Source organism: Macrotis lagotis, chromosome 1 (genome assembly GCF_037893015.1).
Source record: "Macrotis lagotis isolate mMagLag1 chromosome 1, bilby.v1.9.chrom.fasta, whole genome shotgun sequence".
Classification (NCBI taxonomy): Eukaryota; Metazoa; Chordata; class Mammalia; order Peramelemorphia; family Peramelidae; genus Macrotis; species Macrotis lagotis.
The window spans coordinates 795,574,691-795,589,502 of record NC_133658.1 but is presented as its reverse complement, the minus strand read 5'-3'; the positions used below and the strand labels follow the sequence as shown (position 1 = coordinate 795,589,502).

At 42.3% G+C, this 14,812-nt stretch overlaps 1 protein-coding gene across 1 annotated transcript in view; it reads left to right on the top strand.

Moving 5' to 3' along the window:
- The window catches only part of DSCAML1 (DS cell adhesion molecule like 1), a 504,780-nt gene that overhangs the window by 462,230 nt on the left and 27,738 nt on the right, over positions 1-14,812 (top strand). Inside the window, exons 18-21 of the mRNA XM_074216774.1 lie at positions 5,286-5,432; positions 7,331-7,486; positions 10,710-10,849; positions 14,590-14,743. Coding sequence (XP_074072875.1) covers positions 5,286-5,432; positions 7,331-7,486; positions 10,710-10,849; positions 14,590-14,743 — 597 coding nt within the window. The remainder of the gene's footprint in view (positions 1-5,285; positions 5,433-7,330; positions 7,487-10,709; positions 10,850-14,589; positions 14,744-14,812) is intronic.

The window sequence follows — 14,812 nt, the reverse complement described above, 5'->3', positions numbered from 1 at the left end:
CCAGTGTTTCCTGTACTGCATAATCAATTCCAAAGTTCTTAAGAGTATCCTTAGGGGCAGCTAGGTGGCCCAGTGCATAGAGCACTGGCCCTGGAGTCAGGAGTACCTGAGTTCAAATCCGACCTCAGACACTTAATAATTATCTAGTTGTGTGGCCTTGAGCAAGCCACTTAACCCCATTACCTTGCAAAAACTTAAAAAAAAAGAGTATCCTTGTATCGCTTTTTCTGATCTCTCACCCCATCCCATGAGCCTTTACCCTTTGTGAGAGCTAGCTCAGTGTTTGGGAGGAGAGAAGAGGTATTAACCTGACTACCAGACTGGAGGTCTACAGAACCATTGTGTTCTGATCTCATTACTGTATGCTTATGAATCTTGGACAGTCTACCGGTGTCATGCCAGGAAACTGGAGAACTTTCATTTAAATAGTCTTGGGAAGATTCTGAAGATCACTTGGCAGGATAAGATTCCAGACACTGTGGTCCTTTCTCCAGCTAAACTGCCAAGTATTCAAACTACTATAGAGAGCTCAATTCCAATGGACTGACCATGGTGCTCAAATGCCAAAAGGACTATTTTATGGAGAACTCACACAAGAAACAGTGCAGGAGTGGTAATGTCCTGGAGAGAGAGAGAGCATTAGTCTTTGAATCATACCTCTAGCTACCAAGTTCTATGATCCTATTAGATCTGACTTATACCTACCAACTACATGACCCTGAGTAAGTCACTGACTCAGAGTTGGAAGGAACATGAGAGGTTCCTAGTCTAACCTGAACTTGAACAGAAATCCCTTCTTGATAATTCATTATTCAGGTTCCACTTAGAGACCTTGAAGGATGAGGAACTCACTATCTCCCATCTGCTAGTGCATAGTTTTACTTATTAAGATTTGTGTTAGGGGTGGCTAGGTGGCATAATGGATAGAACCCCGGCCTTGGAGTCAGGAGTACCTAGGTTCAAATCCAACCTCAGACACTTAATAATTACCTAGCCATGTGGCCTTGGGCAAGCCACTTAACCCCATTGCCTTAAAAAATCTAACAACAAAAAAAAAAAGATTTGTGTTAGGTCTAACTAAAATCTACCTCTCCAATTTCCTCCAAAAGCCAAGTAAAATAAATCTAATCCTGAAGATTACCACAGACCTCCTAAATCTTCTCTTCTCCAAATTAGGTATTCCTAGTTCCTCCAAATGATTCTTCTATGCCTTAATTCCAAATTATCTCACTATTTTAAGCATCCTCTTCTAAGTATGCCCTTCCTAAAATAGAGTCTAGATATGGTCTGACCTAGGCAGTTAAATGGAATAATAATAGTTACAATGACAATTCCCCACATCAAGAGGTTGATGTAAGGAAAGCACTTGTAAATTTAAATGAATGAGATCTTATTATCCTCTTCAAAGAGTCTTTGTTAAATATTTATTTGCACATTGCTGATGTGCTAAGCACCATACAGCTAAGACAAGGAGCAGAAAAAATTCCCTTCTCTAAATTAAGAAAAAAATAAGAAAAGAAAAAAGAAAATATTATTAAAAAATAAAAATTTCTTTCTCTTGATGATCACTCTCCCATAGGGAAAAAATGAAATCAGTATATATACATGAAAAGCCAAAAATTATAGATATTAAATATAGAAAGGAAAAAGTTAGGGGTTAAGGAAGGAGAAAAGAAGGGAAAGGAAGACAAAAAGAGGAAATAATGGGAAAATGAACAAATGTGGAAACAAAGGAAGAGAAGGTAATCAAGAATGGGGGAAAAAAAGCAGAGAGTTGAGAAAACCAAAAGAAAGAGAAACAGAGAGAGAAAAACACATATGGGAAGCAAAATGAGGAGAGACAGGGAAGAAGGAGACAGAAATAAAGAAACACACTGAGTAATTTATGAGGTGAATGTTAGCCAAAGGTTAAACTATTTACTGGAGCTGTGGGATTCAGGGTGATATCATTCATCTCTTACCTCTTTAAATTTTAAATTTAGGGTTACAGTTCACAAGTCTTCAACTGCTCTAATATCTAACTTCTCATCTGTTCCACTTTGAATGGAATAACAAGAGCAATCCATTAGAAGAGAAATGGTTCTCTGTAGTGGTTTAGTGAGAGGAAAAAACAGATAAAACCAAGTCAACGGATAGGCTGAACTACTGATCTGGAAGTTTCCATGACACCTTTGCTGCCTTAAGAATTTAGGATGGGGGCAGCTAGGTGGCATAGTGAATAGAGCAGCATTCCTGGAGTCCAGAGGACCTGAGTTCAAATTTGACCTCAAATACTTAATAATTACCTAGCTGTGTGACCTTAGGCAAGTCACTTAACCCCATTGTCTTGCCAAAAAAAAAAAAAAAAAGAGTTTAGGACCAAAGAAGAGAAGTGACAGAATAAAATGACAGGGCTATGACCAAGTAAAAATGATAGGTAAACTTTTAATTTTACAATAAAATATGACAAGTGGATATATGTCAGGACCTCAGTGGTTGAGAGGATATGGTCAAGGTGGAAGGGAACCAGGAGAGTTAAGTTTATTGTCATCAGATCAGTTCAAAATTCAGTCAATCAATTACAAAGTAAACTACTGGCTTCAGATGGTCCAATTCAGGATGGAGGTAATGGAATTTCAAAAACATTCTGAAATATAAAAAAGTGATCACTCGACAAGTGGGGCTTTAAAAGGAAAAAAAATTGTATGTTGGGAGATAATTCATTCTTCAACTCAATTTGGGAGAAAAGAGGGCCAGATGAAGGAAGTTTTGGACAGGTGACCCCAAGGGGTTGGGAAGGTGCAAACTGAGATGAAGCAAGTATCCCAAGTTTATCCTAGCATCACTTGACTAACACAGGACTGTCAGGGACACAGCTAGACAGGGCTTGTCCTCCCTCATAACCTTCAGCAGCTATTGGCCTCCCATCCTGCCATCTCCTTCTCTCTCTCCCCTGGGGCCATTGACATTTCCATCAGGAAGAGATCAACAATGGCCGTGGAGTCATTTCCCAACATAGAGGGGAGGAAAAAAGTTTCCAGCCACATTTGCTCAGCAGTTTTTCATACTTAATTAAGGCCCTCGTTATCCTGTCAAATCCTGATCGTTTCCTGGCAATATTAGCACTCCTCCTGGGGTATTCAAGGGCCCCAGCTTTAACAATGGTGTCTTTTCCATAATTATATTACCTTCATTTTGTTCGAACAGGCTATCTGTATTAGTTTATTACACTCGGTCCCTAATTACATGGCGCTTATATTTTTACACCTAAGTAATATGAAACAATAATCATTCTCAAAGAGGATCGTTAGGATGATGTATTATCATTTAAATGCTCATAAAAATTAGAGTTGCCTCTTGTGGGGCAACAGGATCTAATTACCTTCCATCCAGCTTCTACTTTCTTTCTCCCATTCAGAGTAAGGCAGATTAGGTCTCTCCTTTGTCCCTTGCCCTTCAGTAGGCAATGGGAAGTCCCAGGGATGCTACCCAAATAACACTAGGGGAATCAATGTACCCTCAGATTTGTCATTGCAAAACAAAAGGATGTGAATTGTAAATATTATTTCAACTTCTAGATCAGAAGGATTTAAGGTAAAACTAAAAAAAAAGGCTTCCCTTAAAGAGAAAGGGTAAAAGGCAATGGAATGGGTGACCATGGCAGGTTTTGGAATCTCCTTCTCTGGAGGTCTTCTCAAAAAGCTTTCATGTTATCTGGAGTGATTTGGATGTATTTAATTGTGGCATCAGGGAGATGCCCCTTCAATTCCAGTAAGTCCCATCCCACCACAAACACTGTTCACCCTTTTGGAGAACATGTGACAGTCCTAGGTGACTCCACTCACCTTTGCCTCCCAGGGTAACTCTTCTACTCTCCCACCCCAGTTTACATTAGGACTCAGGAGTTCCCAGCCCCTGGGGTTGCTTTTTAAATTCCTGGCTAGAGTTAGGAGTCAATTCACTTCATTCTATTAAGATCTGTGGTTTGACATGGTAAGAGCACAGATCTACTGAGCTTTACCAAACATTTACCTTTATTTCTTTTATCAGTTGTTCATCCACAAAGAGCTGACTAGCAAACTAAGCATTATAGTGCACCATACTAGAAGAATGTATCTAAGGAAATTTTAGGATGTCTAACTATATTCTAAGTAGCTCAGGACTGCAATTAGGTCTCACCCTGACTCTGTTCAATGTTATCAAGATCTTGATATATAGTCCAACAGGGAGGGTGCTCTATATCCAGGAGTTATCCTATCAGTTATTCTGTGGAGCCTTCTGATTTGTTTTGTTTTTGCAAGATAATGGGGTTAAGTGACTTGCCCAAGATCACACTGCTAGGTAATTATTAAGAGTTTGAAGTTGGATTTGAACTCAGGTCCTCCTGACTCCAGGGCCAGTGCTCTATTCATCTTTCTGATTATATAGGGATTGTATATAACTTAGCTAAAACAGCAATGGATTTGGATCTTGAAAAGTATTTACTATTAAAAATCTCAAAGAAACTCACTGAACCTTTATATTGCTCCTAAGTCACAGTAACAGAATCACAAATAACTCTAACAGTTGGGAATTTTTCCCCTTCATCAAGCCAAAATTCCATCCATTGACCCTATTTCTGTCCTTCTATGAACAAACAGAATAACTCTAATCTCTCTTCCAAGAGACAGTCCTTCAAATGTTTTAAGAAAGTAATTCTGCCTTCCCTAACTCTTCCCCAGAATAAATGTCCCCAGTCCCTTCAACTAAACCTCATATTTTTTTGCTTCATGTCAAGGTCAATCACCATCTCAGCTATCCTCTTCTTAACATTCTCCTGCTTATCAACACAGTACCCATATTTGAACACAAAGCTCCAGTTGTGGTCTTGCAAGGGTAGAGTACAAGAAATTCATCATTCATCCCAGTCTAGACATTATATTTCTCATAATGCAGTAGTTTTCTTGGCTGCCCTAGGACCCTATTGAATCATATTGAGCTTGTAATCTACTAAAACCTCCAGGTCTTTTTTGAGATGAAATGCTACCTAACCATGCTAAAAGACCAAACTGGACCTACTGCAATGTTTTTTGTTTCAGTTTGTTGACCCCTCAGTCTAACATGTTGAGATATTCTTGGTTCATTAACCTGTAAGTCAATGTGTCCATTATTTGTTCTCCTCTGTGACATCTGCACATCAGATAAGCAAGATCTCCCTATGTTCTAAGATGCATTGGTCCATTTTCATGAAGATGACTGGTTTATTTGTTTTATTCAATAACTTGCCCATCCCTCAAACTAATTTCTTTCCTATTCTCCCTGCACAGTGCCCAGCCAGCCTCCTGAGAATGTCCGAGCCCTGTCCATCACTTCAGATGTAGCTGTCATTTCCTGGTCAGAGCCACCACGAAGCACACTCAATGGCGTCCTGAAGGGCTATCGGGTCATCTTTTGGTCTCTCTATATGGATGGAGGTGAGTACATGGGGATTTCAGTTTTTAGGATGGTGAGCAAAAGAGGGCAATGTTGTCTTTTGGGTTTGGACCTGCATTTCTCCTCCAACTTGGAGGGAGGAGATCATGCATGATATAACCCCTGCTATGCTTCATTCAGTATGCTAGGTGGGACTAGATTATTATCAGAGTCTGAAGATGACCTAATCAAAGGCTACTACTCTCAAAGCCAAGCCATGGAAATGAATATTAGTGTTACATAAAGTAATAGTAGGGAATAATGGCCAAGAAAATCCAAAGTGTCACATAAACCTTCCAAAATTTTCTATTTGCTTTTGAAAAGATACCCTACTTCCCAACTCTATACTTTTCAATTGGCTATCCCCTATATTTGGAAAATTCTCCCTCTTAATCTCTGATAAGTAAAATCTCTGACTTCCTTTAAGAATCACCCCAAATACCATCTCCTGAAGGAGGCCTCGTCCTTTGTCACCTCCCAACTGTTAGTGTCTAGGGCTACCTCCCATCAGTTCTGTATTTATGTTATGTATACCAACTTATGGATATGTTGGCTCCTCCATTAGAATGTTGACTCTACCCATCTCATGACAGTAAAGTAATGGACTTAAGATGTAGAATAAGACATATATTCTGAGGCATGGTTAATTCAGCGAATTTGTTTTGTTTGACCATGTGTATTTGTTATGAGGGTTTTATTTTTCTATCTTTTTTATTGTTCATTGAGAGGGAAAAGGAAGAGAGAAAAATTATTTGAAAAAATAAGAAATTTAATTTTAAACAAAAGAATGTCAGTTTTCTTAATCAGGGATTGTTTTTGCTTTTTCTTTATATCACCAGTCTTAAAACTGGCACATAGTAAGTGTAACTGTTTGTTGATTGGTTGACTGAATGATTCATTGAATGGATGATTTTCTTCAACAAGTATTTAAGTACAAGAGGCATTGTGCTAGACATAGGAGACAAAAAGACAAAGCATTAATCCCTGCCCTCAAAAAATTTCTTTTTGCAGGATACAACATCTAGAAAGATAAGCAAATACAAGAGTGATGTGGTCAATCCTAGGCTTTTTTGGCAGCTAAATGAAGACTAGATTGGACAGGAGAGACTGGAAGTAGAAAAACCATATAGGAAACCTTTACAATCATCCAGAGAGAAGTGATAAGGGCCTTTTCTGGTTTAGTTTCTGAATTACTAAATCAGTTCCTGATACTAAAATAAGTTTTCATTCCCTAATGCTCACTGGTTCACAATGCATAGAACTGGTCCAGAAGTATGGGAGGTTGCTAAAGGAAGACCTTAGAAAGAAGCATGGGATTGGATGTTTGCTATGAATCACCCACAGAATGGATGACCCACATCCAGATAATTGGGAGCTGACTGTTTTTGCACCCTATCTGTAAACACAGTCACGTTGATGGGTGTTGGTTTTCCCTGTCTGGGACCTCGTTGTCCAAGCAACTGCCCTAAGTTCTTTTTTCTGTAAAGAATTAGGGGACCTGAAAGTTGTTCCATGAATAGATGTTCTATAGCTTTGAGGAAAAAACATATGGGGATGAGAGGAAGCCTACCCACTTACAGGGTGAAAGTCAAAATCAGTGGGAAAGTATTGCTTTCCCAGGTTGGCCCTTTTCTCGTCAGTTTTGAGAACAGATGCCCCAAGGATCTTAGAGCCTCCACTCTGTCCCTCCAGTCACTATGTCACTCTGCTTCTCTCTCAAAGTGAAGATTATCAATATAAGCCATAGGCCAAGTTGGAATGAAGGTAATACAAAGACGTGGCTAGTATGGACAGGGTGGTCCCCTTGAAGTAAGAGGAAGAGAATGGTGGTCCATGTTCTGAGATTGGTGGCAGAACAGCCTCCCACAGCCTCCATCATCTTGTGTCTCTCTTTTTGCAGAATGGGGGGAGATGCAGAACATCACCACTACACGGGAGCGAGTAGAACTCCGGGGCATGGAGAAGTTCACCAACTATAGTGTCCAGGTCCTGGCCTATACTCAGGCTGGGGATGGCGTCCGCAGTAGTGTGCTCTATATCCAGACCAAGGAGGACAGTAAGTGTCCTAGACCTAAAACAAGTAGTGACACATACACCCACAGAGAAACACACAGACATATACAGAAACATACAAAGGCAGACACACACACACACACACACACACACACACACATGCCCTCTCCTTAGTTACTCTACCCAAGGCTACCTGACTTCAGCCTTATGCCCCTTGAAGGAAAAAAGATCATACACCCATGGATTGGCTTCACAGATCTATTGGAAACCACCATCAGGACAGGCTCCAATTGAATAATCTTAGTGAAATTAGAGTTATAGTTCCTGAAGGACAAAGTTAGAGGTAGGGTATCAGCCATTCCATCAGACTCAATTCTATGGGCAATTGTTGAGCATCAAAGATATGCATGGAGATGCAAAGACTGAAAAATGATGCAATACCTGTTCTCAAGGACCTGTTTTGGGGGGAGGGAAGATGGAGGGAAATGGGGTTAGAGAAGTGTAATCCACAATAGAAAGTAGTGATATAAAGGAAAGATGGAAGGCAAAATGTGAGAAGGGAAATATTGGGGGGGGGGCAATGGGGTTAAGTGACTTGACTAAGGTCACCCAAATAGTAACTATCAAGTATCTGAGGTCAAATTTGAACTGAGATCTTCCTGACTCCAGAACCTATACACCACCTAGCTGCCCCAAGGGAAACATCTTTTTAACTTGGGAGATCAAGGAAGGTTTTGGCGAAGAGGCAATTCACAAGCTGAGCCTTGAAAGAAAAGAGTTCAGAAAGGCAAAGAGGAGAAATACATTCTAGTCATGGGAGTGACCTACATTAAAAGTACATTCATTCATTCATTCAGCACCTTTTAAGAGTAAGACACAAGGGGCGGCTAGGTGGCACAGTGGATAGAGCACTGGCCCTAGAGTCAGGAGTACCTGAGTTCAAATCTTACCTCAGACACTTAATAATTACCTAGTTGTGTGGCCTTGGGCAAGCCACTTAACCCCGTTTGCCTTGCAAAAAACCTAAAAATAAAAAAGAGTAAGACACAATCCCAGGTCGTAGGGATAGAAAGGAAGGAAATAAGAATTTATTAAATACCTACTATATGGTAGACATTGTGTGCTAAATGCTTTTCAAATTTTATCTTGTTGAAACCAACAACTCTAGTTGGTAGGCACCAGGATTATCCCTGTTTCACAGTTGAAGAAACTGAGGCAAACAGAGGTTAAGTGACTTGCCCATTGTCACCACCTAGTAAGTGTCCTGAGTCTGGCTTTGAATTCAGTCTTTTATGATTCTAGAACCACAGCTCTCTTCACTGTGCCGCTTATTTGCCTTTTGGTTAAACTGGGAAAAAGGACTAAACCTGTGATTTCATTAATATAAGGAACTCCCAGGGAAGAAAAGCTTTGTCTCAACACAAGTTGGCACCTTCTATAAAACCAACCATCTTATAGAGTTGGCTTGTGGACTGGGTCATTGTCACACTGGCAGTAGCTATCAGAGACCCTGCATATTACCCTATACTGACTGCCTTTCTCCAAAGATGAAGGAGACATGGTCCCCACCCACAAGGAGCCAACATTCTGATGCTAATATTTGTGCAAGGGCACCAATAACCTTCATCCAAACTAGACTCTGATAAAGACATGAGTGGAACAAAGTTCCTTGAGAGATACCAGGAAGAATTATTGTGAGCTGGAGGGAACTGAGGAAACATCATGAGAGAGGGGCATCTGCCTGCAACTGTGGAGGATAGGAAAGATGTTGCATTTTCACCCATCACCCAATAACATGCCAAGCAAGAGAACAGAGATTTAGAGAGACTGGAGGGTAGAACTGAGATATATAAATTGAACCATTTCAAAGTCAGCCCTTATCACCATCACGCAGGCAGAGGGAGGAGGGATCTGTCCCTGCTCTCCCTCCAAGGCCTACCTTTTGAGACTTTTTACCACTTCAATCCTGCCTCCGGTGATCATTGTTACCTGATTGTACCTGGATCCATATATTGGGGAGAGAAAGCACCATCTCTGAGACCTGTAAGACTAATCTTCAGATTAAAGTTGTTTCCCTTCCCACACATCTCTCTGCTAACATCTCCCCCATTCTCCAAGGGGTGCAATATTAATAAATCCCATTCTTGCTGCCATTAAAACCCTACCTGTTTGGGTTTCGTAGAGCTCAAGTCAAAAGTACCCAGGCTGCTGGGTAGCAGATGCTGAAAGGTCCATCAAGGTATTGTTGGGATAAGCTGGTCAAGCACATTAGGGGATTAAGGTCACAGATGCTCCAGTCAATTCCAAGCTCTCCCACCCACCCTACCCCCACCTTGGGGAGCAGAAACTATAGTCAACTACTTTCCTTGATGCTCTAAGGACTGGTAGAAATTGGGTTACCTGAGAACAGAGTTAAGAGGGGGAGGATTCCTTCCCAGGCCTGATACTGTTTCTTGGCATGTCAAAAAAGTGGCCCCCTTTTTCCTTCCTAAAATCATAGCCTCGACTTTAGTACCACAGAGAGGGGGTGACCTCATCCTTACACTATTTTCATTTGACAAGAAACCTCCTTCCCCCGGGTGAGAACCAAAAAAACTAAAGGGGGAGGAGGCTGAGAAATTGTGTTAGTGGGTTGGAGAGTGGGCTAAATTACTCTTAGGATGATCTTCTTGGATGAATGACCCTGAACTGTGGTTTAACAGGGAGAATTCAATATGAAAGTAGATAGGAGAAGGAAAGAGACTATTGCTGGCATGTGGGCAAAGGCTCAATAGTAAGAAGAGGCAGCTCTGTGATGTAGTGGATAGTATCCTATGCATGGAGTCAAGAAAGACCAGAGTTCAAATCTTGCCTCAGATACTTACTAGCCATATGACCCTGAGCAAGTCATTTAACCTCCCTGCCTCAATTTCCTCATCTGTAAAATGGGTATTAAAAACAGTGCTTCTTTCCCAGGGTTGTTGAGATGAGGTAATATATGGAAAGAACTCCATAAGCCTTGAAGTGTTTTTATAAACTATTATTTTTAAAGGGGGAGAACCACAAGAAAGCCAGTTGGGTCAGAATGGCAGGTGAAACTAGAGACAAGGTGGGTAGAAAGAGCAGAGCTCATCCTGACCTCACCCTGCTCCCAGCCTCAGCCTGGTCACTGCCACCCTTTGCAAGCTTTGAAATGTTAGGTAAATGTCAGTTGTTGTCCTTATTTCCCCAGGGTGGCATTTTACCCTTCCCTTCTCTGGGCTAACCTGGACTTCTTCCCCACTCAGTTCCAGGTCCCCCCGCCGGAATCAAAGCCGTCCCTTCATCAGCCAGCAGCGTGGTCGTGTCTTGGCTACCTCCCGCCAAGCCTAATGGAGTGATCCGAAAGTATACCATCTTCTGCTCCAGTCCTGGGTCTGGACAGCCAGTGAGTGAGCGTCTGGGAATGGTCCGGCTGCACGTGGCCCTCTGAGTACAGTCAGGAGCCTGATGCTTCTAACAGGATAAGACTCCAAGATGACCCCTTGCTTCAAGAGAGGGAAGGGGAGAAGAGTGGGCTTGCTTGGGGGAGATGTAGCTATCTAGATTGCCACCAGCCAATAGGTGTGCCTCTGGAACCATCCCCAGATTTTTATCCTGTATCACATTTATGGGCCACATGATTAATTTAAGTTCCATGTGCCAGAGGGTCACAGCCAGGTGAGGAGGATGAAGAATGAGGCCAAACCCTCAAGACAAGCCTCCAGGGTTTACAGGCCCAGAGAATTCTTAGTGAGACCTTAAGTCTGACTCAAATCCAGTGACACCTCCATTACCAGATCTTCTGGGAAAGAATAAACCAACTTAGCCTTAACTGAGTGGAGAGGGGAAGGGATCTGGGACAAGACAAGGGAGGAAATAATGGGGGATGTTCCAGCTTCTTCAATGCTGGGTCAGTAGTAGCCATGCCTGAGGAAGAAATGATGGCCAAGCTAAGGTATAAACCTGACAAAGTCTGAACCTGGTTAAAGAGAGACCTTCTTCCTCTGAATTTGATATCTAATCCCAGGGTAGGGAATGGCGGAAGATGGGGAAAGAGGCTATCCTGGAGCTACACAGAAATAATTCATGTAGCATCAAGAGGGCTGGGGACCCAACACGCCCTGTCTTCTTCCTTCTAGGAGTGATGGGGATGCATCTAGTCCCAGACCACCCCCCCTTTGTTCTTGCTATTATTTTTGCCTTTTCTGAATTATAAAGTGAGTAGTCAGAAGGCATCCTCTTCATTAATAGAACAATCACCACACATTAATAGAATGATCTTAGATTAGAACAGGAATCTTTCCCATTTGGGACTTGAGTTTCTTAACTCAAGGGGAGCAATTGGGTCAGGAAATTCTGACCTCAAAGCATTGGAGCTGAAACCACTAGCCTCTATGTGTATTCATTAAGTAACTGTGAGCATATATTGGAATCCATGTATATGAAAAAGTGAGGTAATGTATATATAAATCTGAGGGTGTGAGTGTATTAGATAAGAGTATGCAGAAGTATATGAGATATATATATATGAAGGTGGAGTGTATCTACTTGTCATGTTGCATTAAATGGAAACAGAACCATCTGAGGTAAAGCCAAAGTGATTCTCAGAGAGAGAGAGAAGTTTTATTTTTCCCTATTTATTTATTTATTTTTAATTGACATTTTATTTTATTTTTCTACTTACATGCTATGGAATTTTTTCAACTTTTATCCACTTGCATTTTTATAAGTTACACATTTTTCTACCACCACCCCCTCCCACCCACCCCCACCCCCCAGTGATGAACAGTCTGGTAAAAGATTTTCATGTACATTGGTGTTTAACATATTTACATATTAGTCATTTTGAATATGAGGAATTAGAGCAAAAGCAAAAGAAAGAAAAACATGGGATAGGAAGGAAAAACATACGGAAAGTTTTATAAAAGTTAACATAGTATACATTCAGATTCTGTGGTGGGGTTTTCCCCACTCTGGATGTGGATGGCATTGTTGATAGAGGAGTTTTACCCAGATGCTTTGGATATAAGAAAGGAATCTCCAGTCAATGGTAGATCAGCCAGGGTCTGCAAGAGCCACTGCTATCTCCTTTCCCAAGCCACCTGTATGTATCTTCTCTAGGCTGGTCACATCCAGGGTCTAGAGATGCACAAATAAATGGATGGTCTATATGTTTGTACAGTGGCAGGCTGGCATTGTACATCTATCTATCCACACAAATAGACAAACATTCCAGATTACACAGGTACACACACATATGACAGCAGCATCCTTATGACACCTCCAGGCCTGCCCCCCTCCGGCCAGGCCCTTCTGCCTCATTAGAGAGGCAGCGAGAGAACTCACCCCAGGGCTGGGGAGGCCTGTGGTGACTTGTCTTGCCCTAGACTTCCCACCAGGGGCCACTAACGAAGACTCCAGATTAAAAGGGATATGTTCCTTCTGCCCCCTTTCAAAATCTACTAGGTCCTTTAAGGCTGGAGGCTCTAGCCCATATATGTGCCTAGGCAGCCGAGCAGGAAATTACCTTTACAATTGGAGCATGGAAAGTAACCCCCCACACCCTCACCCCATGGTGTCTGTCTCTCAGTATATGCATGTCTGCATCCCAGCCAGTGCCCAGTCTGTGTGAATGTGTGTGTGAGTGTGCCAGGCTGGTCCGCACGTGTGCCCATGTGCATGTGCCAGAGGCTGCGACTGCAGAGATAACTAATTATTCTCTCCCTCTGGCCCTACTACCCCCATCTGTTCCCTGGACTGGTCCCCCCCCCCAACCCTCTGTGCCAATTTCAAAGGGTCCCTGGCGCCATCCTCCTCTCCCTTCCCCGCGGCTGACCAAAAAATAAAATAAAATGAAAGCCAGCCCCATCCCGCCTGTGCCAGGGAAGAGGTTGACAGGAGGTCTGCAAACTGGTGCTTATCAAAAGCTCCTTCTCAAATTCATTTCAATATCTGAGCCACTGGTTTCCAAGGCAACATAATCTTTTCATCAAAGCAACTGGTAAAGCCACTGGGATCCGGTATTGTTTTGTTGGCAACTTGTCAAAACTGTCATTTGGTTAAAATATATATATAAATATATATATACATATATGTATAATATGCATATATAACATGTAGGATGTCTGTGGAGATCTATAGTACAACTAATAATAATAAAGTGCTATTGAGTGAGGACCTCTCCTTTCCCTTCCTTGTTTCTTCCCCTCCAAAGGTTTGCTGCCGGAAAAAATGAAAGGGTAGTAATTAAAAGGTGGGACGGAGGGACAGAGCTCTAATGTAGAATGAGGCAGCCACTGCTGTCCTGAGTTCTGAGCTCTTTTCTTTTGAAAGATCTCTTAATTCCCTCTTCTCCAGTCTCACCATACATACATTTTATACCGTGAATCTCTACACATAATCCATGTGCCCTGAAACCATGACAGGCCCCTGGTCAGGGGTCACTCAGGTGTATTTGGGGCACAAGTCATTGCCAGTCATAGGATCAAAGACTCTCAAGCTCAAAGGGGCCTCAGAGAGGGTTGACTTAAACCCTTTCAATTTACAGTTTAGTGCAGAGAGTGACTTGCCCAAGGTCAAACTCTATAAGCAAAAAAGCAGAATCAGAGGTGCTGAGCTTATTATGAAAGGAGAGGGTTGAATCGTGTAGCTTGGGGTCCCTTCCAATTCTAGAAATTCTATGCTGTTCCTTAGAGCCTCAGATCCTCATACTTCAGACCCAGGACCTTCCCCAGTCATCCTGATTCCCATCTGGTCCTGGGCTCAGGTGACTCTGGAGGAAAAAGTGAGGTTGGTGACCTAGTACAACACCCCTCACTCAAATCCAGGTCATGATTATGTCATGGCATCACCTCCCTAATGTCAGGGTCTGCTTCAAGAAGGAAGGACAGATAACCACAGCTATTCCACTGTAGCATCATCAAGACACACCCCCCAAATCAAGGCAGACAAATTGCTAGGATGGTAAACCAATGGGTTTAGTACCCAAAGGTTGTGGCCCCTAATTATTCTTTTCCAGCTGGGTAAGTACAAACAGAGCAGAAACCCCCACACACACACACGCACACATGCACGCACACACATGGCTAGCTAGGGTCCCCTGTTAATCTCTTTTCCTCTCCCCACCCACCCCTCCATTCTATCCAGGCCCCCAGTGAATACGAGACAAGTCCAGAGCAACTGTTCTACCGTATCGCTCATTTGAATCGAGGGCAGCAGTACATGCTGTGGGTGGCAGCGGTTACCTCTGCTGGCCGGGGCAATATCAGTGAGAAGGTCACCATCGAACCAGCAGGAAAGGGTAAGGAGTATGTGGGAGAGGGAAGGGAAGAGTGGAAAGATGTTGCTGTATAAAGTTTCAGAACCCCCC